Source organism: Bufo bufo, chromosome 4 (assembly GCF_905171765.1).
Source record: "Bufo bufo chromosome 4, aBufBuf1.1, whole genome shotgun sequence".
NCBI classification, from domain to species: domain Eukaryota; kingdom Metazoa; phylum Chordata; class Amphibia; order Anura; family Bufonidae; genus Bufo; species Bufo bufo.
The window spans coordinates 556412989-556438256 of record NC_053392.1 but is presented as its reverse complement, the minus strand read 5'-3'; the positions used below and the strand labels follow the sequence as shown (position 1 = coordinate 556438256).

The 25268-nt window shown below is 43.7% G+C and overlaps 1 protein-coding gene across 2 annotated transcripts in view; it reads right to left on the bottom strand.

The window, feature by feature from the left end:
• The window catches only part of ASB3 (ankyrin repeat and SOCS box containing 3), a 156962-nt gene that overhangs the window by 86812 nt on the left and 44882 nt on the right, over positions 1–25268 (bottom strand). For both annotated transcript variants that reach the window (XM_040430158.1, XM_040430157.1), the window contains exon 4: positions 828–940. In XM_040430158.1, the coding sequence (XP_040286092.1) occupies positions 828–940 (113 nt within the window). The remainder of the gene's footprint in view (positions 1–827; positions 941–25268) is intronic.

Below are 25268 nucleotides of genomic sequence, written 5' to 3'. Positions count from 1 at the left end.
CTGTGTGGGATCAAGCAGTTGGACTCGCACCAATGAGATACTTACCCGAAACCTTTGGAAAAGTTTAGATCTTGGCACAAAATCCTTTGACCCTTTCAGCCCCAGAGGTTACTTGGTTTTTGCGTTTTCATTGTTCACTCCCTGCCTTTCTAAGGCTATAACTTTTTTATTTTTCCGTTCACACGTACGAGGTGTCATGCTTAGGTGTGGGAGGGATTATAGCGCTACCATATATGTAGTTTATCTTGCGTTTTGTGTGAGCACAAATTTTTTGCAGGGTGATCTGTACTTTTCATTGATACCCTTTTGGGGTGTGTATGATGTTTTGATCACTTTTTATTTAATATTTTGCGGGAGGTGAAGTGACAAAAAACAGCAAATCTCCCATTTTGACTCCCCCCCTCTCCCATTTCGCCGTATGAGATAAATATTTTAATAGTATGGGTGTTTTTGCATGTGGCGATGCCCAAAGATGTGTATTTTTTTTTTATGTTTATGTATTCTTATTTTTGGGAAAGGGGGGTGATTTGAAGTAAAAGGAACTCCTCTCACTCAGGAGGACAGAGACTGCCGCACACACTCCGGCTCCCCCGATTCCGGCTTGCGTGCTTCCAGATTTCTTACGCATTTAGATGGGTCAAAAGTCTGTGATCGGCATTACCGCTGGTCACGGATATTATGTCCAGGTGTCTGCTGTTTAAAACAGCAGGCACTCGGTGACTATGGCATGTATGGCACTGGTCATGTAGGGTTTAATGGAACCACACTTTGTTGTAAAGAATACATACAGTAGGCTTGCCTATCGTAAAATGATTTTTGCAGCATACCATAAGTGAAGCCTGATGAAGTGGATTCCATCCTGAACAAGAATGTGACCCATTAACATTTGCTTTGTATTTCAGCAGCAGCTTGACAACAGCTTCACAGCCGCTCTCCACAGCTTGGGAAAAGAAAAAGGAAACAGTTAATACAGTAGTAGATTATAAACATAAAATACATTAAAAAATTACCTTATCAGTACTGGCATTGTGCATTAAGCCCTCTATAATTAATAAACACACATCAAAACAATAATCATGATAGAAATGAACATGCAGTTAATGTGAAATAAATTTCCTATGAAAAAATATTCTACAGTTTTCAAACCAGCTCCTGGATCTGAATACTTTTGTAATTGCATGTAATTAAACATTTTGTATAGCCAGTGAGCTATTCAATAAAATGTATCTGTATAGCGCCACCTGCTGTTTTTTTTTTTTTCTTATTTCTTTGTCCTGCTCACTAAGATGGTCGGACAGGCTCAGTTTCATCCTTCAACTGCCTCCTGAGCTGTGATAGGCAGAGCATAGACACGCCGCCTGAGCTGCTGCAGAAAAGACACTCCCCTTGAGCTGTCAGCTTGATATAAATCTAGCAGAGCAATGAATGAGGAGATCTCTGGATCCATGTGAGGTACAGGGCTGGTTCTAACTTTGTTAGAAAGAGATTTTCATTGTTTACATTAATCATGGGATAATCCCTTTAAATAAGAACACAAGATTCCAAATGGCACCCGAAAAAATACAATATACAGTGGATTTAAAAGGCTACACACCCCTGTTAAAATGTCAGGTTTCTGTGATGTAAAAAAATGAGACAAAGATAAATCATTTCAGAACTTTTTCCACCTTTAATGTGACCTATAAACTGTAAAACTCAATTGAAAAAAAATGAAATCTTTTAGGTGGAGGGAAGAAAACAAAAAAAACTAAAATAATGTGGTGGGGATGTAGCTGTGTTCAGAATTAAGCAATCACATTAAAAAATCATGTTAAATAGGAGTCAGCATACACCTGCCCAGTGGCGTAACTACCGGGGAAGCGGCTGCTTCGGGGCCCGGGCTGCCAAGTGGCCCTGCGCCCCGGCAGCGTGTGTGACAGTTTTCAAGTTAGTTAAATATGATCGATTCTTGTCTTTATGTTCAGGGCCCCTTCACAGCAGCAGAGGCAGCGGACCAGGCCCCCTCGCTAATGTGATCTAATATTACTGTCTCCTGATGTGTCTGGGATTCGAAGCCACAACCTTCATGTACCATGTATCAGAGGCAAAGCATTTACCCACAACTACTGATTGAAAAAATATGAGACTTCTACTGTTATAGCTGGCTAAGTGTACATCTATACACATGACAGCTGCCCCAACACACCCAGCACTGCTATATCTCTATATGACAGCTGTCCCAGCACACTCAGCTCTGCTACAGTCATGTGAAAAAATTAGGACACCCTTTGAAAGCATGTGGTTTTTTGTAACATTTTTAATAAATGGTTATTTCATCTCCGTTTCAACAATACAGAGAGATTAAAGTAATCCAACTAAACAAAGAAAACTGAAGAAAAGTCTTTTCAAGATCTTCTGTAAATGTCATTCTACAAAAATGCCTATTCTAACTGAGGAAAAAGATAGGACACCCTCACATGTATTCCCTCTTAAATTGGCTCAGATCTCACACAGGTATATCACACCAGGTGCACATAATTAGTAGATTGTTACTCTGCATGTTGAATGAGGCTTGCCCTATTTAAACCTCAGACATTTAGTTTGGTGTGCTCCTGACTGTTGAAGTGAGAGTGAGCACCATGGTGAGAGCAAAAGAGCTGTCAGAGGACTTCAGAAAAAAGATTGTAGCAGCCTATGAGTCTGGGAAGGGATTTAAAAAGATCTCAAAAGATTTTGAAATCAGCCATTCCACTGTCCGGAAGATAGTCTACAAGTGGAGGGCTTTCAAAACAACTGCCAACATGCCCAGGACTGGTCGCCCCAGCAAGTTCACCCCAAGAGCAGACCGCAAGATGCTAAAAGAGGTATCCAAAAACCCTAAAGTGTCATCTCGAGAACTACAGCAGGCTCTGGCTACTGTTGATGTAGAAGTACATGCCTCTACAATCAGAAAGAGACTGTACAAGTTTAACTTGCATGGGAGGTGTGCAAGGAGGAAACCTTTGCTTTCCAAGAGAAACATCGAGGCCAGACTGACATTTGCCAGCGATAAAGTTGACAAAGACCAGGACTTCTGGAATAATGTTCTTTGGACAGATGAGTCCAAAATTGAATTATTTGGACACAACAGCAGAGGACATGTTTGGCGTAAACCAAACACAGCATTCCAAGAAAAGAACCTCATACCAACTGTGAAGCATGGAGGTGGAAGTGTCATGGTTTGGGGCTGCTTTGCTGCAGCAGGACCTGGTCAGCTCACCATCATAGAATCCACGATGAATTCTACTGTGTATCAGAAGGTGCTTGAAGAACATGTGAGACCATCAGTTAGAAAATTAAAGCTGAAGCGGAACTGGACCATGCAACATGACAATGACCCAAAACATACTAGTAAATCAACCAAAGATTGGCTGAAAAAGAAGAAATGGAGAGTCCTGGAATGGCCAAGTCAAAGTCCAGATTTGAATCCCATTGAGATGCTGTGGGGTGACTTGAAAAGGGCTGTACGTGCAAGAAACCCCTCAAACATCTCACAGCTGAAAAAGTTCTGCATTGAGGAGTGGGGTAAAATTTCCTCAGACCGATGTCGAAGACTGGTAGATGGCTACAAGAACCGTCTCACTGCAGTTATTTCAGCCAAAGGAGGTAACACTCGCTATTAGGGGCAAGGGTGTCCTATCTTTTTCCTCAGTTAGAATAGGCATTTTTGTAGAATGACATTTACAGAAGATCTTGAAAAGACTTTTCTTCAGTTTTCTTTGTTTAGTTGGATTACTTTAATCTCTCTGTATTGTTGAAACGGAGATGAAATAACCATTTATTAAAAATGTTACAAAAAACCACATGCTTTCAAAGGGTGTCCTAATTTTTTCACATGACTGTATATCTCTATATATGATAGCTGCCACAGCACACCCAGCTCTGCTACATCTAATACACATGACAGCTGCATCAGCACACTCAGCTCTACTATATCTCTATATATGACAGCTGCCCCAGCAAACCCAGCTCTGCTACATCTATACACATGACAGCTGCCCAAACACACCCAGCACTGCTACATCTATACACATGACAGCTGCCCCAGCACACTCAGCTTTGCTATATCTCTAGATATCTATCTACTGTATAGCAATACTTAGAGATATATAGATGTAGCAGTGCTGGGTGTGCTGGGGCAGCTGTCATATATAGAGATATAGTAGAGCTGAGTGTGCTGGTGCAGCTGTCATGTGTATTAGATGTAGCAGAGCTGGGTGTGCTGGGGAAGCTATAATATATAGAGATATAGTAGAGCTGAGTGTGCTGGTGCAGCTGTCATGTGTATTAGATGTAGCAGAGCTGGGTGTGCTGGGGAAGCTATCATATATAGAGATATAGCAGAGCTGAGTGTGCTGGGACAGCTGTCATATAGAGATATAGCAGTGCTGGGTGTGTTGGGACAGCTGGGTGTGTTGTGTATAGATGTAGACTTGGCCAGCTAAAACAGTAGAAGTTTCATATTTTTTTCAGTCAGCAGCAAGGCAGCTCTTATGGCCGTGTGGTTAGGTGCTTTGCCTCTGATACAGAAGGTCGTGGGTTCGAATCCCAGTGTTTATTTTTTTTTTTTTAATACCCGACTGTTACTGCCATGGGGGGAGCGGGAGGCACTTGATACTGGCACATGGGGGGAGGGGGGTTGGCACCTGATACTGGCAAATGGGGGGGGTTGGCGCCTGATACTGGCACATAGGGGGGGGGGTTGGGCCTGATACTGGCACATAGGGGGGGGGAGAGGCACCTGATACTGGCACATGGGGGGGGAGAGGGGTCACATCACCGAAAGAGAAGACGTCATCGGCGCAGGCGCACTGAGGGAGTGCTGAGGAGACGAGCCTCCTCATCTCAGAGCGCCTGCGCCGAATGACGCGAGGCGCGCGATTTTTGAATTACTGACAGGGCCGGCCGGAGGAGGAGATCACGGCTGGCCCTGTCAATCAACACGGCGAGGGGGCGGATTTCTGCAGCAGCTACCAGCAAGTAGACGCCCTACTTGCTGGTAGAGCCCGAATTTACATATTATAAAAGTTCGTTTTATAAAGAATCGGCCGCATGAATGTAAGTAAGAGCATTATATTCTGCTATATCGCACTATGAGCAATCTAACTATCCAAAAAAAAAAAAAAGGAGTTTTGCAGGGTGACAGAAACCCTTTAAAGTGACTCTCCTCTTACTAAGCTTCATTCCCCTCAGTGTGGCAGTTACCGGATAACATTTTTCTCTCCGCTGGGTTAGTAGTCTGTGCTTTATAATCATCCTACCCTTGATGTAACAGAAATTAGCTCTCCTGACTTCCTGTGATAGACATGTGTTTACATATAGCAGCCAATCAGAGGAGGCCGAGCTGTTGGGGGAGGAAAAAAGCAGCAGCCTAACCCAATGATGTAGCAGGAGGTGTGTCCAGGACTACCTCAGACTCCCAGAAGGCACAGTAGCTAAACTGTAGTCACAGATCACCAACAAAAAAAAAAGCTGAGGAATGTAAATAGCAAGTAAATAAAGTTTCACACTTTTAATGAAGAACCATTGAAAACTATATTTCATTGCCTTCTGGGAGTCTGAGGTAGTCCTGAACACACCTCCTGCTACATCATTGGGTTAGGCTGCTGCTGGTTTCCTCCCCCAACAGCTCGGCCTCCTCTGATTGGCTGCTATATGTAAACACATGTCTATCACAGGAAGTCAGGAGAGCTAATTTCTGTTACATCAAGGTTAGGATGATTATAAAGCACAGACTACTAACCCAGCAGAGAGAAAAATGTTATCCGGTAACTGCCTTAGGCCTCATGTGCAAACTGCGGGTCCACAAAAAACGGAAGCCACCCATGTGCCTTTCGCAATTTGCGGAACGGAACAGGCGGCCCATTGTAGAAATGCCTATTCTTGTCCGCAAAACGGACAAGAATAGGACATGCTATATTTTTGTTTGCGGGGGCCACGGAACGGAGCAACGGATGTGGACAGCACACGGAGTGCTGTCCGCATCTTTTGCGGCCCCATTGAAGTGAACGGGTCCACACCCGAGCCACAAAAAATGCGGCTCGGATGCGGACCCGAACTACGGTCATGTGCATAAGGCTTTAGGCTGCATTTTCATAAGTTACATCATTATTTACAGCAAAAATATTTGCTGATTGGCTTGTTGAGAGGACTGATGTATCAAAAACCTACAAAACAATTTGGGCTTAAAGGCTATGTAAACCTTTAGGGGCAATTTTTATTTATTTATTATTACATTGTACTCATTTTGAGCTAAAAATCATTGTTTAAATTGGCCTTTATTCCAAATATGGAATCCTTTTTTGTGTACATAGCTGAGATGCTGTACTAGCAGCCTGTGGATTTCTTGTCTTTTCCGTCAGTTGGGGAGCTGACGGGCTCCTTATCTCTGCTCTCTAACATTATAAATAGGGATGAGCGAATCGACTTCGGATGAAACATCCGAAGTCGATTCGCTCATCCCTAATTATAAACACTGATTAAGGCTCAAGCCTTAGCTTACTGATAAGAATGTGGCTTAAAGAGGTTATCCAACCCCTATAATGCCCCCAAAATGCCCAGGCCCATCATACTGGTTAAACTTACCCCCTTCCCCGACACCCTCGTTGCTTCTCATGCCCGCCCGCTGCATCTCCCTGTTGCACGGATCAAAACAACCAGCGACAGGGGAAGACAATAGCAGTGTTTATGACATCTTTGTAATTTAGAGATAAGAGTTATTAGATGACAGCACAAAGTGAAAGTACCAGTCACACAGTTAGAAAAACTGTTAACCCTTTGTGACAGAATGGCTCAATATTTTTAATAAAGACCAATTGAAAAAAAGATCTTTAGCCAAAAATTTGAAAAATGCAATCATTAAACAAAAATGCCTCTGAAGGTGTACATAGCCTTTAAAGCACCAAAGCAGGAGGAAATAAAATGTCTGCCATTAAAGTTATTTACATTTTCAATGGCAGCGTTCTATTTTCCATGTTTAGTTTTGGTCTCCTGATAAATGGAAAATTTTCAGAGGCAAACGGCCTGAACTGGTAATACATGACAACAATAGCGCACATTATTAACGCATAACCAAGGTAAAGTAGGCCATTTATTAAGAGGTTTTGTAAGCTTTTAAACCTGTGTCACAGCAGGGAGACTCGTCCTAACAGCGACTATAAATATATCGGAGGGGGGCCATTTGCTACATGCTGAATAGACGCAGCAGGCAGGCTACTGGGTAAATAAAGAGCAGTTGACAAAAGAGGCAATGCAACGAAGTATCAGGTCCCCTGGCCGGAGACCAAGTAACATTTCTTATGCGAGAGCCACAATGACATAGAATATTTAGGTTTTTCTATTTTAACTCAAGTTCATTTGCAAAATGAAAACGCTTCGAGCTCTAAAAGGGAATTTCCTGGAATGATGGCCTAGCCTTAGGATAGATCATTAATATCATGTCGACAGGGGTCCGACTCCTGGCACCTCCACTAAACTTTCCACAAACTCCAGCCGCAGAACTACACAGCTCGGTCCATTCAAGTGGGAGCATCGATGTAGTAACCAGGGACAGCCACTACACAGTGGACGGCGCTGTGTAGTCTTGGTGCTAGAGTTTTTGAAAACAGCTGATTGCCAGGAGTTCCGGGAGCAGGACCTGATACTGATGATCTGGATAGGTAATCCATAAGTAAGTCCTGGAACACCGCTTTAAAGTTACCCTAGCCAAAAGAAAATCAGTTGATGGTGCTTCTGAATGCATATGTGCAGAGACTGTGTGAAGCACTTCAACAGTAACCTCAGTCATCACCTGCTTAACTACCGTACTTATCAACACAAGGCAATGTTACATCCCGTGGGCCACAATAGCTCTTTTAAAGGCAATATATCTCTCACTTAGCCAAGCACGTACTCAAAAAGCTGGCAGCATAGGGAAGATTCCTTTCCCAGTTGGGTGTGTCCTTTCTGCTGCAGCTCTCTCTCTCTCTCTGTAACTGTCACAGCTTCTCACAGTAGATACGGTTGATAGCAGTAGGAGGATGGAACTGAGCACGTGCGACCACCTCACCGAGGTGGACAGAGAAATAATGAAAATAACAAACAGCAGGTGGCACTATACGGAGTTTAAAATAAATAAAAAATTGATGGCTATATTAAATTTTTTATTACGTGCAATTACAAAAGTATTCAGCTCCAGGTGGTGGTTTGAAACAAGTAGAATATTTTTCATGGGACAACCCCTTTAAGTCATATTAGTATACAGCTCCCCACTGACGACTGCAGAGGTATTGAGTCCGAGATTCACCTATTCTTAAGACCTTGAGCATAGGTCGGAGGATAAGTTGTCATTTGTAAAGACTTGGAAAACCCTTTTAAAATGGAATACGCATTACATGAAGAAGTGCCGGATTTTCTTTTCAGTTTCACTCTAAGAAGTGGGATCCAGAGATCTCCCTGCTCATTGCTCCAATTGGTCTGCTAGATTAATTTCAAGCTGGCAGCTCAAGGGGCATGTCCTTTCTGCTGCAGCTAATTTAACAAATACTAATAATAATGAGGATTGCTAATGTTGAGCGAATCGGACTTCAATCCAAATTCCGGGGAAAATTTGATTAGCTGTGAAAACGAATTTCCTCGTGCTTCGTGGTAGCAAATCGATTTTTCCTGAATGGCGGTAAAAATCAGACTTAAATTCATCCATTAGCTCGCGATAGGCCAGCCGCCACCATATTGATTGAAGACCTCGCACGGAATCCTGGACGCGAGGCCATGTGAGATTTCATTCTAGATCTTCAACCAAGAGGACAGCGGCCGGCATCACGAGGTAAGTCAGGTTGAATTTTTTATTTTACACTGTGTTATTACTGTCAAATTCCGCGACTAGCTATGAACGTGGCATCTAAGGGGTACAATGACGGCCGCTCTCTGTCTTTGCACATACTACTTACAAAAAAGTGCGCTTCATGACAAAGTAATTTTGGCAAAATCATAGCGAAATCATAGCTTAACCCCTTAAGGACACAGCCTTTTTACACCTTAGGACCAGGCCATTTTTTGCAAATCTGACCAGAGTCCCTTTAAGTGCTGATAACTTTAAAACGCTTTGACTTATCCAGGCCGTTCTGAGATTGTTTTTTCGTCACATATTGTACTTCATGACACTGGTAAAATGAAGTAAAAAAAAATTTTTTTTTTGCACCAAAAAATACCTAATTTAACAAAAATTTGGAAAAATTAGCAAATTTCAAAGTTTCAGTTTCTCTACTTCTGTAATACATAGTAATACCCCCAAAAATTGTGATGACTTTACATTCCCCATATGTCTACTTCATGTTTGAATTGTTTTGGGAATGATATTTTATTTTTTGGGGATGTTACAAGGCTTAGAAGTTTAGAAGCAATCTTGAAATTTTTCAGAAATTTACAAAAACTAAATTTTTAGGGACCAGTTCAGGTCTCAAGTCACTTTGCGAGGCTTACATAATAGAAACCACTCAAAAATGACCCCATCTAAGAAACTACACCCCTCAAGGTATTCAAAACTGATTTTGCATACGTTGTTAACCCTTTAGGTGTGGCACAAGAGTTATTGGCAAATGGGGAGGAAATTTGAGAATTTCATTTTTTTGTCTAATTTTTCATTTTAACCCATTTTTTCCACTAACAAAGCAAGGGTTAACAGCCAAACAAGACTGTATCTTTATTGCCCTGACTCTGCCGTTTACAGAAACACCCAATATGTGGCCGTAAACTACTGTACGGCCAAACAGCGGGGCGTAGAGTGAAAGGTGCGCCGTTTGGTTTTTGGAAGGCTGATTTTTATGGACTGTTTTTTTTTTTTTACACCATGTCCCATCTGAAGCCCCCTGATGCACCCCTAGAGGAGAAACTCCCTAAAAGTGATCCCATCTAAGAAACTACACCCCTCAAGGTATTCAAAACTGATTTTACATACGTCGTTAACCCTTTAGGTGTTGCACAAGAGTTATTGGCAAATGGCGATGAAATTTGAGAATTTCATTTTTTTGCCTAATTTTCCATTTTAACCTATTTTTTCCACTAACAAATCAAGGGTTAACAGCCAAACAAGACTGTATCTTTATTGCCCTGACTCTGCTGTTTACAGAAACACCCCATATGTGGCCATAAACTACTGTACGGGCACACAGCGGGGTGTAGAGGGAAAGGTGCGCCGTTTGGTTTTTGGAGGGCTGATTTTGCTGGACTGTTTTTTTGACACCATGTCCCATTTGAAGCCCCCCTGATGCACCCCTAGAGTAGTAACTCTGAAAAAGTGACCCCATCTAAGAAACTACACCCCTCAAGGTATTCAAAACTGATTTTACAAACTTTGTTAACCCTTTAGGTGTTGCACAAGATTTAATGGAAAATAGAGATACAATTTCAAAATTTCACTTTTTTGGCAGATTTTCCATTTTAATATTTTTTTTCCAGCTACAAAGCACGGGTTAACAGCCAAACAAAACTCATTATTTATGGCCCTAATTCTGTAGTTTACAGAAACACCCCATATGTGGTCGAAAACCGCTGTACGGGCACACGGCAGGGTGCAGAAGGAAAGGAATGCCATACGGTTTTTGGAAGGCAGGTTTTGCTGGACTGTTTTTTTTACACCATGTCCCATTTGAAGCCCCCCTGATGCACCCCTAGAGTAGAAACTCCAAAAAAGTGACCCCATTTTAGAAACTATGGGATAGGTTGGCAGTTTTGTTGGTACTAGTTTAGGGTACATATGATTTTTGGTTGCTCTATATTACACTTTTTTTGCGGCAAAGTAACAAGAAATAGCTTTTTTGGCACAGTTTTTTTTTTGTTATTTACAACATTCATCTGACAGGTTAGATCATGTGGTAATTTTATAGAGCAGGTTGTCACGGACGCGGCGATACCTAATATGTATACAATTTTTTTTATTTATGTAAGTTTTACACAATGATTTCATTTTTAAAACAAAAAAATGTTTTAGTGTCTCCATAGTCTAAGAGCCATAGTTTTTTCAGTTTTTGGGTCTCATTTTTTGCGGGATGAGATGACGGTTTGATTGGCATCTATTTTGGGGTGCATATGACTTTTTGATTGCTTGCTATTACACTTTTTGTGACGTAAGATGACAAAAAATGGCTTTTTTTTACACCGTTTTTATTTTTTTACGGTGGTCATCTGAGGGGTTAGGTCATGTGATATTTTTATAGAGCCGGTCGATACGGACGCGGCGATACCTAATATGTATACTTTTTTTTTTATTTATGTAAGTTTTACACAATGATTTCATTTTTGAAACAAAAAAAATCATGTTTTAGTGTTTCCATAGTCTAAGAGCCATAGTTTTTTCAGTTTTTGGGCGATTATCTTGGGTAGGGTATGATTTTTGCGGGATGAGATGACGGTTTGATTGTTACAATTTTGGCGTACATGCGACTTTTTTGATCACTTTTATTACCTTTTTTGGGAAGTAAGGTGGGCAAAATTTCAATTTCATCATAGTTTTTTATTTTTTATTTTTATGGCGTTCACCGTTCGGGTAAAGTACGCATGACCGTTTTATAGATCAGGTCGTTACGGACGCGGCGATACCAAACATGTCTAGGGAATTTTTTTATTTATTTTTTTAATCAGTGATAAATGTGTTTTTAGATTTTTACTTTTTTTTTCACTTTTATTCACTTTTTTTTTGACCCAGACCCACTTGGTTCTTGAAGATCCAGTGGGTCTGATGTCTGTATAATACAGTACAGTACAATATATATTGTACTGTACTGTATTTTACACTTTGTCTGAACAGATCTATGCCTTTTAGCACAGATCTGTTCAGCACCATGGACAGCAGGACGCCTGAGACGGCGTCCTGTTGCCATGGGAACCTTCCCCGTCTGCTCAGTACTGGTCAGAACTGCGCAGACGGGGAAGGGTAAGGAGGGGATCTGTCGGGGGGCTGTCTGGGGGCTCTCTCCCTCCCCATCGGGGGACTGCAAAGGCACAGCAGCCCCCCGATGGGAGAGGGAGGGAGCTCCCTGCGCTGTTGACCTTTTCCATACAGCGGTCCGTACGGACCGCTGTATGGAAAGGGTTAAACGGCTGACATCGCAGATGTCAGCCGTTTATACCAGGGTGCCATCAATGTGCTGGCACCCTGGTATACCCACTAGAAGCCAACGATCATACCAGGGGGGCCTCCCGCACCGCCCCCACCGTCCGCAACCCTCCCCCTGCACCTCCCGCCACCATAAAATCATTCGGGGGTGCAGGGGGGGGTGAATAAAACTTTATTTTAGGCATATAAAGTTTCTGATCCCCGCGGTCAGGGACCGCGGGGATCAGAAAATGCAGAAATCGCAGCAAACCGCAGGTCTGAATTGACCTGCGGTTTGCCGCGATCGCCGACATGGGGGGGTCACGGGACCCCCCCCGCGCATTTAGCCTAGGTGCCTGCTCAATGATTTGAGCAGGCACCGGGTTCCGATCACTGCCAGCCGCACGGCAGTGATCGAAAATACACAGGGCGTACATGTACGCCCTGTGTCCTTAAGTACCAGGGCACAAGGGCGTACCTGTACGCCCTATGTCCTTAAGAGGTTAAGTAAACTTACCTTATCCATATCTCACTGTGCTGACTGCTACAGAAGGACAATATTTTGTATTTAAAGAAGTTTTCCAAGGTTTCAATACTGATGAACTATCCTCTGGATAGTGTCGTCCAACACCCGGGACCCCTCACCGGTCAGCTGTTTGAGAAGACAGTGGTGCCGTGGCCTTCTCACAGGTTAGTCTAGGCCAGTGACGACACGTTCATTAGTCATGTGGCCTAGACGCAATTCAATTCAAGTTAATGGGGCTGAGCGTGATACCAAGCACAGCCGCTATACAATGTACGGTGCTCACAGGAGCGTCAGTGCCTCTTCAAACAGCTGATCGGCGGGGGTCCCGGGTGATGGACCCCCACCGATCAGATACTGATGATCTATCCTGAGGATAGGTCATCAGTATTAAAATCTTGGAATACACCTTTGATTTTCAACGGCACGTACTGTCACAAATAAAAAAATATATATAATAATGTTGTTTTCTATGAATATTGAATTAAAAAAAATATTTTTGATGGAAATATAAAAAATTAAAACATCCATGTACTATAAAAATCCTGCAATATATAATAAATGACACCTACCAAGTAAGCCTAATAATTTGGAATAAATAACCCATAATGACACTCAATTCTTCATCGCTCTTAGGCACAGCAATGCTATAAAATCCTGAGCATGTTACGCTGCCAGCCCTCAGCGGTCAATCAATTTCTCCTTAACCAAATGCAAACAAACTTATTAGGAAACACAAAGATTCCCATTACCAGGGCTCAATTTTATTTACATTAATTTCCATTACATTTCCATTGATTTAATATCTCATCCTCCTTATGAGACTTATCATGCCCACACCGCAGTCATGTCCGCTGCCATCACTCACTTGTACAGGAAAGCTCTGCGATTAGCCTGCAGATAAGAGGCCTCCCCCTGCAGTACATGCCTCCACACGCACTGTAAAGCTGCAAGGCTTGTGAAATAAATAGGCTGATAGAAGTAAGCGGAGCGTTCATGGCTTTTAAACAAATGCAAACTATTTATTAATAGACATCCATCAAAAACCCAGAGAAGCTGTAAAGAGGTATGAAGGGAACGTAAAAAACTCATTTAACAGGAGAAGTAAACACGGAAAATAATTACATTTATATTTTGTTGGCAAATCGAAGAGAGGCCTCGTGATGGCTTCTGAGAAGTGGAAATATATTGGAGTTGTGCTTGACGAGATTTGCCGCGGGAAAGCAGCTGGAACAGTTGATCAAAGGCTCAAAGAAAAATACATTCCTTACACAATACTAATAGAAGTAATAGTAATGATCAGAGTCATCAGGTCATTTTTGCCTCCTGGCAACCATGCGAACAGGGTTTCTCCTGAACGTCCTGTCTGGCTGTTCAGGCTTCAACTCCACGATGGGTATTTGCTTCCAGTGTAATCACCACGTACATCAAGCAGTTTTTGTTTAGGTGCTTGACCTGCCACGTTACTCAAATGTGCCAAATTTTGAAAATGTGCCTAACATTTTCTAACCTCAAAAACTTTTGGCTAGCCCACATTATATTACACCATGCACTGTACAAGAGTTTTCTGTAGTATGTGTAGTACAGTATTACATAGTAATATAGGGGGTCATTTATTAAGATCAGCGTTTTAGACGCCAGTCTCAATAACCCCTATATCTGGCGGTGGATCCGCCTAAATTATGAAGAATAACTTCGGCGCATCCAGCGCCAGTCTAAATGCAAGATAACTTCCTTGTTGTCTTACAGTTAGACCATTTTCTACGCCTAAAACAGGCTTTTTGTTTAGACCTGGTGTGAGCTGGGAAAAGTCGCAGATTGAGTCGCTGCAATCTGCGCCTAAAATACACCTAATATAGATGTATTTCAGGATAATAAATGACCCCCGTAGTTTGCAAGGCTGAAAAGACAACCTATGCCCATCCAGTTCAGCCTGTTATCCTGCAAAGTTGATCCAGAGAAAGGCAGATTTTTTTGCAGATCACACGTGGACCCATTCTTCATTTCTACTGGGCCACAAAACTCCAGACGGCACACGGATCATCTGTGCGGTTGTGCTGCAAGTTATATAACATGTCCTATTCTTGTCCATTTTGAGGACAAGAATAGACAATTTGACAATGGGGCCGGAAAGTGTGAGATGCACATGTCCGGTATCCACAATTTCCTGGACCCGTGAGAATTCTAGTAACTTTAACCTGTAATAATAGGAAGCCTGCTCCTATGGCAAGGTCTATAGACATACCTGGACCAGTTTGATCAGCAGGAGCGTCACAAAGCCCTTCTGAATAAACAGAGTAGTGTGGTTAGGGCAAAAACAAAAACTCCCTTTACCAATTTGCCCAAAGGGCAAGCAAAACAAAGTACAACAGCACAAAGACTGCAGGGGTATTTGTCCGGCCACCACTCGGCATATTTGCCGTGCTGCGGCCGGATCTCCACCGGTCCCCCATTATAGTGAATGGGGCCGGATGGGTACACATGGTTGTTACGGATCCGGCAGGGGAACGAGTAACGCCAGTGTGAAAAAGGCCTTACAAACTAGGTTACTACGCTGCGCCAAACCGCTTCTTTAAATATGGCCCGGCTGGCGATTAAAATGCATTTTCTGAGAAATAAACCAAGGGAGGACATCATCGGGGACATGTCAAGCAGAGTGGTCAGCTACTATAGGAGGTTTGGGGGGCTATTTCCAGCTAGCAGGTTCTCTTTAAGACGACAAAACAACATTTAGTAAAATGATGCCTGTGTTTGCTGGGAGAAAATAAAACCTATGTATTACGCTTTCAGGAATAGTTCTCAAAGTTGATGAAGTGATGGAGACCGCTGTGAAGATTACTGGGGACTTAGGCTGAGGAACAATAACATTTATTTATACGGTTATAAACACAATGCGTTTAATTTAAAATTCTATAAAACACATTATATTTCAGGACTCATTGCCTTTTCAGCAGATAATCAGAATTCAGGGATTTGAAAAGATTGTATAATCCAGAACTCAGCCGTCTAATAGCTCTGCATTCACGTTTATCAGAATGAAGAAGCATCGTGTCGCCATGTTGGTCACACAACGCAGATCCTGACACCTAAACCAGTTTAATGTCGTGACTCCTAAGTAACCTGGATCCTGGACACAGAATCGGTATTCTGAATGTAGCAAGTCATCCTGTGTCCTCTGTATAGGGGGTAAGTATTAGGTCCCTTGCAGACGAGCGTGAGCGGATTAGGTCCGGATGCGTTCAGTGAAAAATGCACTTGCTTGCGGAAGCGATCTTCACGCAGCCCCGTTCACTTCTATGGGGCCAGCATTGCGCGAAAAACGCAGAATATAGAACATGCTGCCATTTTCACGCAACACAGAACCGATGCGTGAAAAGCAACGCTCGTGTATTGAAATGAATGGGTCCGGATTTAGTGCGTGCGCAATGCGTTCACATTACGCATTGCCCACGCGCGGTGTGAAAGGGGACTTAGATCGGTGGGACCCCACACTGATCACAAGAAAGGGGGTCCTGTACTCAGTGGGCACCTCTGCAATGAATGGCGCGTTGTCTCTCCAGTCATATCTATGGGAGTTCTGGAGCTAGCAGAGCACAGTACTCACTTATTTCCATAGAGATGAACGCAGGAACAGTGCACCGGAGGGTGTCGTGGTTTACGGGGTCCCCGTTCCTGTGATCAGTGTGGGCCTCAGTGGTGATCCGCAAAACATGGATGCTGCCTGTGTGCGTTCCACAATTTCCAGAATGGAAAGGGCCGCCCATAATAGAAATGCCTATTCTTGTCCGCAAAGCAGACAAGAATAGGACATGCCCCACTGAACAAAGCAACAGAGTGCTGTTCGATCTTTTGCGGCCCCATTGAAGGGAATGGGCCGGCATCTGATGCGGAACCAAATAACGTTCGTGTGCATGAGCCCTAACTCCGATTTCCCTAAAGGCATATAGGAATATGGGTTTTCTACACTAGACAACCCCTTCAAGTAGCATCAATGTCAAGTTCTGGCATGTATTTAGGAAAATTGGAAATGCCCTTGCCCCTGTCAGCATCCGCATTTGCGGTCCGCAGCTCCGCAAAAGATAGAACATGTCCTATTCTTGTCCGCAGCTTGCGGACAAGAATAGGCATTTCTATAGGGGTGCCGGGCGGGTGTCTTGCGGATCCGAAATTTGCGGGTCCGCAACACACCATGGATGTGTGAATGGAGCCTAAGGCCTCATGCACACGACAGTGTTTTTTCACTGTCAGTGATTTGGCTTCAGTGGTCCGTGTCCGATTTAGCTTCAGTTGTGTTTCCTTGTGTCTTCCTTTTTTTTTTGTTTGACAGGGGAAAAAAGGAAGGTTAATGAAAAGTGTAATTTTATTGCACCAAGGTCGTGTAGAAAAAAAACGGACGCGGATGACATACCAGTTGTGCATCCGTTTTTTTGGACGGACCCATTGACTTGAATGGGTCCGTCCTCCGTTTCCACTAACAAGAAGGACAGGTTATATTTTTTTGATGGACTGGAATCACGGACGCGGAGAAAAAACTGAGGACTATCAGGTTTTTTTCACAGCTCCATAGAAATGAATGGGACCTCCGCTAAACTGTGAAAAATGACGGAACAGACGCGGATGCACACAACGGTCGTGTGCATGAGGCCTAAGGACAAGTCATTTCAGCTCCTTAATTAACAATTAGATCCTTTTCAGGATTCACAAACTGCATAACACACAAAAAATGAAATAAATGACGCACATAAAGCTTTACAATAACCTCAGAGCCTATACGAGGTACATCCAGCATTTCATCATTGCAAGTGGAGGAGGTGGGAGAGATGTACGCAGCTCCATACGTGATCAATGCATTTCATACACAACTCATTGATTTCATCAGATCTACGTGCGGATGGGTTTATTCATTAGGAGACGCACACCGAGGCCGAACACAAATAAGTCATTGTTGCGCTGAACTTGCTGGTTCATGCGTCTTGACTAGTGATGAAACATTAGCATGGAGAGAAGGCACCTGACGCTTAGTTACAGTGCCCCCTGGTGGTGCCGAGACAAAAACGCAACCTATCGGAAATAGGGAATGATCGCTGCAATAACATAATTGATATAAGCGGTTTTGCCGGTCTAGAGTGATTAGATGAATAAACAGGGAACGGCTGCGCGCAGCGTTAACACAGTCATACCGGGCCGGCTGCTTTGGTATGGGCAAGAGGAAAGAAGAAATGGAAGGCGGAAAGAAATGTCAAAATGCAAAAATCCATTAGCAAATGTGAACATGGCGAATGCAAAAGTGAAATGAAATTAGGCTCTATTTACATTTCCCCACCAATTCATAAATTATTCTCCCCTTTGAAGCGCTCAGTTTTGGATCATTTGATTATAAAATGGTGCATTTTTAATTTTTATTTTATTTCATTCCCTCTGCAGAGCGGCTCAGGATCTAGGTTACAGTGACACCCAGTGGCGGTTCTGCTTTAGTGCAAAGTCAGGACGCCAGTAAAACATAGCACAAGTGGCCATTTTCTGCGAGCAATTACTGCAGCTCCAGCGCTCATCGCTCGTCTCCCACACACTTAAAAGGACATTAAGACTTAATTCATACAACAATACCAATACAAACACAAAGCATTGCACGGCTTCAGCGGATCGCTGCCGCACATGTCCATGGATTTTTTCCAAGAAATAGAAGAGCTTCGCAAATAAAAGCAAGCCTTATATTTAGAGGGAGGCAAAACATTACATAGTCCGCTGTAACATTAAAGGGGTATTCCAGGATTTTAAAGGGGTTGTCCGGTTTCCAATAATATAATAATAATACAGGATAGGTCATCAATATCAGATCGGCGGGGGTCCGACACCCCTGCTGATCAGCGCTGCCTTCTCTTCACTGTTCACCTGCTTGCCGTCGACATCGCAGCAGCGAGCAGTGGAATTACAGCTCCTCCGTCCCGATTACTTGAATGGGACGGAGCGTAACTACATCTGCTGCCTCCCATTCAAGCGATTACACTGCTCGCCGCGGCGATGTCGGCGATGAGAATGCATGTCTCGCAGGAGCGCCACCAACTGTTGGATGTTAAATCTGCACAGTGACAGATGGGGTTTGGTTCAGTATAGATAAAGAAGGTGCTGTGTAAATAGTAATAGTGAGAATACATTAAATATGGTTTCAAATTAAGGCTCTGGGGAATATCCAAAATTCACCACCTCGATTTTTTTTTTTTGAACAGTTCGATCCCAAAGAAAGTGATTGAGGATGTTACCCCGAGGCTGCACCCAATCGTCTGTTACTTTATTTGTACTGTCTGTAATGTAACTCTAATCTAGGGATGGGTAATTATCCCCCAATATATATATCTTGATTATTTCCATTTTATGGACGATTTTAAATCTCAATTATTTTTCTCCTTTTTTATCTTTCTGTCGGGGGTGCACATATACATTAGAGGGAGGACTGGAGGGTATATCGTTTATATAGAGTGAGGAGAGGAGGAAGAAAGGACTGCTCAGCCAACCACTGGTCTTAGTCAGTGACTGGCCGAGGGGTCCTTTCTTGGCACTTCCAGGGTGTAGGGCAGTGGGGCCCAAACCATCTTCAAAGTGTCAGGAGTGTGGGATTGGTGGAGGCGAGTAATCTTTTCTTTAGCTGTAAGCCATTCTGCCCCCCACCCTTTTTATGTACTCGCCTCCACAAAACGTATGCCAACTGATGGCATTTGTAAGACTGATCAGGATTCTGATCAGTCAGAAAAATGCATTGAAATGCGGTGTCATCTGGAAAAACGGATCTGGCATTAATTTTTTTCACCTTTTTTTCGGTCTGCACATGCGCAGATCGGAAGGATGTAGCATGCTGCGGTTTTATCTTTTGCCTGATCAGTCAAAAAGACTGAACTGAAGACATCCTGATGCATCCTGAACGGATTGCTCTCCATTCAGAATGCATTGGGATAAAACTGATCAGCTCTTTTCCGGTCTTGAGCCCCTGTGACGGAACTCTATGCCGGAAAAGAATAACGCTAGTGTGAAAGTACCCTAAATGCAGTTCGTCCCCTCCCAACACTATGAAGTGAAGTGCTACATGAACAGTATGGCGGTCACTGACTCCAGATCTCTAATTATCATGCTGATACTCACCCCCATACCTCAATCGCTGCTGGAATCCACGCTCAGAAGGTCCCCTCTGTTATAAACACATGCTCAGGAGACCTGTCAATGTATTCCAATGGGGCATTGGTTGAGTAACATGATATTAATTAGTAATCCAGTCTTGCCAGCCATACTATTATGTAGTACTGCATGTCCTAGTACTTGGACGAGATGAACCACCTCCCGCTTGCCCATACGTTCTATTAGGACAGACACTTTCAGCATCTATGACTGCCAGGCAACATGATGTCAGGACATGCGCGGTATTGCAATAGGGAGGGCGCGTTGTCCAGGACAGATACCAAATTTACCGTATGATACATGGACCCGACCTCTTATGAATTTTGCACAAGTCCACACATTTTTCTGAACTAACAGAGACGTTTATATTTGCTCATGTTTTTTCTTTTGCATTTATTTATGTACCTTAAGATTTATCACTTGACCTATGGGGGTCGGTTCTAGCCCCAAGAGGTGGGTCAAACCCCAGAGGGTGTACACTCCTTATATGTGTGTGTGGAACACTGTTGTATACTGTCACTGTTCTTGAAAAAGACTCATTGTAGTCTTGGTGAACAAATAAGGAATTGCATTAAAGACATTGAGTGCTGCAGTATTTCTCCCAAATCCTTGATTATCAGGGGCCCGCTGGGCTAAGGCCTAACACTGCTGGCACCGCCACTTCATGGACTGTCCAATTTGATATGAATGGCCTAATTTTTATTTATTTTTTGCAATATATTTTACTTAAAAAATAAATAAATAAAACTGTAAAGTAACCTGTCTTCAGCATGCTCTGTACACTGATTACAGCTAAGGGCTCTTTCACACCTGCGTTCTTTTCTTCCGGCATAGAGTTCCGTTGTCGGGGCTCTATGCCGGAAGAATCCTGATCAGGATTATCCTAATGCATTCTGAATGGAGAGAAATCCGTTCAGGATGCATCAGGATGTCTTCAGTTCCGGAACGGAAAGTTTTTTGGCCGGAGAAAATACCGCAGCATGCTGCGCTTTTTGCTCCGGCCAAAAATCCGTAACACTTTCCGCAAGGCCGGATCCGGAATTAATGCCCATTGGAAGGCATTGATCCGGATCCGGCCTTAAGCTAAACGTCGTTTCGGCGCATTGCCGGAGCCGACATTTAGCTTTTTCTGAATGGTTACCATGGCTGCCGGGACGCTAAAGTCCTGGCAGCCATGGTAAAGTGTAGCGGGGAGCGGGGGAGCAGTATACTTACCGTCTGTGCGGCTCCCCGGGCGCTCCAGAGTGACGTCAGGGCGCCCCAAGCGCATGGATCACGTGATCGCATGGATCACGTCATCCATGCGCATGGGGCGCTCTGACGTCATTCTGGAGCGCCCCGGGAGCCGCACGGACTGTAAGTATACCGCTCCCCCGCTCCTACTATGGCAACCAGGACTTTAATAGCGTCCTGGGTGCCATAGTAACACTGAAAGCATTTGGAAGACGGATCCGTCTTCAAATGCTTTCAGTACACTTGCGTTTTTCCGGATCCGGCGGGCACCTCCGGCAACGGAAGTGCATGCCGGATCCCAACAACGCAAGTGTGAAAGAGGCCTAAGGCTAGTTTCACACTTGCGGCAGGACGGATCCGACAGGCTGTTCACCATGTAGGATCCGTCCTGCGGCTGTTTCGCCGTGCCCCCGCTCCGTCCCCATTGACTATAATGGGGATGGGGGCGGAGCTCCGGCGCAGCACGGCGGTGCACGGAGAAAGCCGCCGGACTAAAAAACCTGACATGCAGTAATTTTAGTCCGGCGGCCTTAAGCCGTGCACCGCCGTGCTGCGCCGGAGCTCCGCCCCCATCCCCATTATAGTCAATGGGGACGGAGCGGGGGCACGGCGAAACAGCCGCAGGACGGATCCGACATGGTGAACAGCATGTCGGATCCGTCCTGCCGCAAGTGTGAAAGTACCCTTAGACCTGATTCATAGGTCAGTGTTTGGTCGGTGATTTCCATCAGTGACTCTGAGCCTAAAGGAGGAGTGGGGCAAAAACACAGAACAAGTGCAGATCTTTCCATCATACCTTATCTACGATTTTGGCTAACTCATGGAAATCACTGACCAAATGCACACGACCGTTGTTTTATTCCGCGTCCGTTGTGCCGTTTTTCATGATTTTCTGCGGACCCATTGACTTTCAATGGGTCAGTTGAAAACTCGGCTAATGCCATCTGCGTCGTGATCCGTGGTTACAGTCCGTCAAAAAAATATAACCTGTCCTATTATTTTCACGGAAAACAGTTTGCAGACCCATTCAAGCCAATGGGACCGTTAAAAAACGCGGAGGCACACAAGATTGTCAACCGAGTCCGCGTGTCCGTTTTTTTCCTATCATTTGCATGGCAAACCTGTCTTAGACTTTTTTTTACTTTCCTTTATGTCTGGTGGTCCTCCAAAAATAAAGGAAGACACACAGAAACAAAAACGGAAACGGATCACGGAACAACTGAACCCCATTTTGCGGAACGAAACAACAACGGTCGTGTGCATGAGACCTAAGATGCAGAGGAGACTTCTTAGCTGCCTCCAACCCCCTTTAATGGATCTATAGCTCACGGTCAGTGCTAATCGCCATCAGCCCCACTTGTCGGTACTTTCCCTGCTTGTCCTGGTGGCTAGTTAGTTAGTAAGTGCAGGGAAGGTAGAAGAGAGTGGGACTGTCAGCCATTAGTGCTCACAGTCAATTATAGAGGCAAAGGGACACAGGGAAAAAAGGATAAAATGTAGGGAGTCAGCTGCATCTTACATAGCCGTATTCAGTGTACAGTACATGCTCAAGACGGATTCTTCTTCATCTAGAACGGTGCTAAGGGGACACTTTACAGGCAGTTTTTAATAAAAGTATGCAAAATTCACTAATAAATTATATTGCAAAAACACTTAAAATCCCTGTCCCTAAATATTAAAAAATTAAACAGTTACAAAATAATTTGATTATACAAAGAATAACATTTTATTTTCTGAAACCAGAATATTTCTTCGAGTAAGAACTAAGCGGAGAGAATGGAGACCCAAGACAATGGAAAAGATGTCTAAACTGGTGCAAAGGAAAAGTAAAGTAGTTGTTTATGACAACCAATCACATTGCTGCTTTCATTTACTAAAGGCTAGCAATTTATTACAGCTTCAGCTCATACAAGTGAATCCGACTGATCTGTAAATACCAGGCACAGCGGCTACCTTGCCTGGTAAACCATGAAGAATGCCAGAGCTCCTTCGAACAGATGACTAGTGGGGGTGCCAAGAGTTTGACCCCCACAATCCTATATTAATGGCCTATCTTACAGTTAGGCCATCAAGTCCCAAAACTGTCCATCTGGAGAAAAAAAAAAAAAAAACTTTCTTGTGGAGAAGAAGTTCTTAAGAGTGTCTGTAGCAATTCTTCATTCTGGGAGTCCCAAGCCAGGAAACGTCCTCGTATGAAACCCATAGGTCATAATGTGGCCTATGGAAAACATCTTTAGGGTCCATTCAGATGTCCGTACGGACGTTCTGCGGAATGCTTGCGGACCCATTCATTTCAATGGGGCCGCAAAAGATGCGGACAGCACACCGAGCGCTGTCCGCATCCATTGTTCCGTTCTGCGGCCCCGCAAAAATGATAGAGCATGCCCTATTCTTGTTCACAGCCACGGACAAGAATAGGCATTTCTATCACAGGGCTGGTGTCCGTGTTTTGCGAATCTGCAATTTGCGGACCGCAAAACACTCGCAGACATGTGAATAGACCATTAAGAATATACAAGTGTACTGCCTGTTGGACCTCTGTGAACTATTATTTAAGCGCCAGACCAGTGAGCAATGTGATGAGGCAAGCAAAGCAGTTGGAACGTAACAGAAGTTGAGAAAAGTTTTAGAGCCAACGTGCCCCCAACAATTAGGAAGAGAGGAGCTATTTACAATGACTTGACGTGGGTAGTCACTTGGCAGCCTCTCCTAGCTGATAACCCTTCAGAAAATGCAATTCAATTAATGACACAAATGTTAAGGTAAAGCCTCGGAAATAACAGGCTTTCGTTAGATGTTCATTTCAGAAGAACAATGCTCTGCCGTATGCGGCGAGCACCTGGCACAATCCGGGAGATAGAGCCTTTTAATGATAACGGGAGAGCGGTTTGCGTTACTTACTTTGTGAAGGCAGTGACTTCTCAAAGAACACATCACCCACAGAGAAGACTGGAAATTACCATTAAGCTGCAGCGAGATAAACTGTGGAGGTGTACTAAATGCGCAGTAGGCGTTTTATGCATGAAAGATGAGCCGTCTCTATAATTTAATACAGAAAGCTGAACTAAAACCGCAGACAGCTTATCAGAGGGGTAAAAACCGCCACCCACAGAAATCATCTGCGGCCACTGGGGGAGCAGCGTAAACTACTGGACGCTTCTTTTATTGATTTTAGGACCAGAGTCTCATTTTTCAGATTTCTGTAAAGGAAGGAAATATACTGTACTTCTGCTATTAGCGTATTTTTTCAACACTTAAAATGTACCTAAAGGTTCACATAAGACTTATTAAAAACCTATTCTAAAATGTGATTAAAAAATAAATTGTAATATACTTGAACTTTTTTTTTTTTTTTCTTGTAAAAAAGGCACCTGAAGTTTACGTGCCTATAAAGCCCTATAATGTCGTGCGGCGGTAAAGGTAGATCCAAATAACACAATATTAGACATCTAAATAAAGTAATCATAAAAGGCACTGTTTCAATATATGAGGTCACGATAAACTCGCACGTATACAACAGTCCAGGTAGCGGACTTGGTAGGTTGTTCACCGTGTGTTAGCACTGTTACCGTGCCATAGGAGAGTCTCATATAATATAATTGATTTACAATGCTGCACCTCCTCAGATTGCAGTATAGGCGTCTTCCAGGCTCTGGCACGTCTGCGCAGGCAGAGGGCAGCTGCCAATAATGATAAGCGTGCCTATAATACGGAAGCACTTTGCCGCAATGTCTTGCTTGCCTGTCAGCTGAGCTCCTTGATGTTAATAGACGTCTGTAACGGCAGTGCAAGAGACAACAGGGACTATTCTTTACTGTACAAAGCAGCAGATCGCCAAAGATTATACTCAGGCGCTAGAGGCATTTCCAGGTCTCCAACACCCTCTTCAGTAACAGACTAATGTGAGACACTCTCCTATGGGACAGCGACTGTGCTACACTTGGGGGTGGATTTACACTGCCGTATTCAGGCAGATTATAGGGAATGAAGGTTCCTGCGGACACTCGTTCCGGACAATCGGCCCCTCTATAGGTGCAGCAGATCAAAACGCTCGCCCATCGGGTGATCCTGTTGTTTGTGCAGGGAAACCAATTATTGTTTCTGGGCAGCAGATTGCGCAGTCTGAACAGCGATCTGCGGCCCAGAAACAATGCAGCCCTATGAGGATGAGCGATTGTAAAAGCGACCCCTCATCCTCGTACTGTGGAGGAGATCGCAGCATGTAAATGCAACTGTCTCCTTCACCGAACGAGCAGC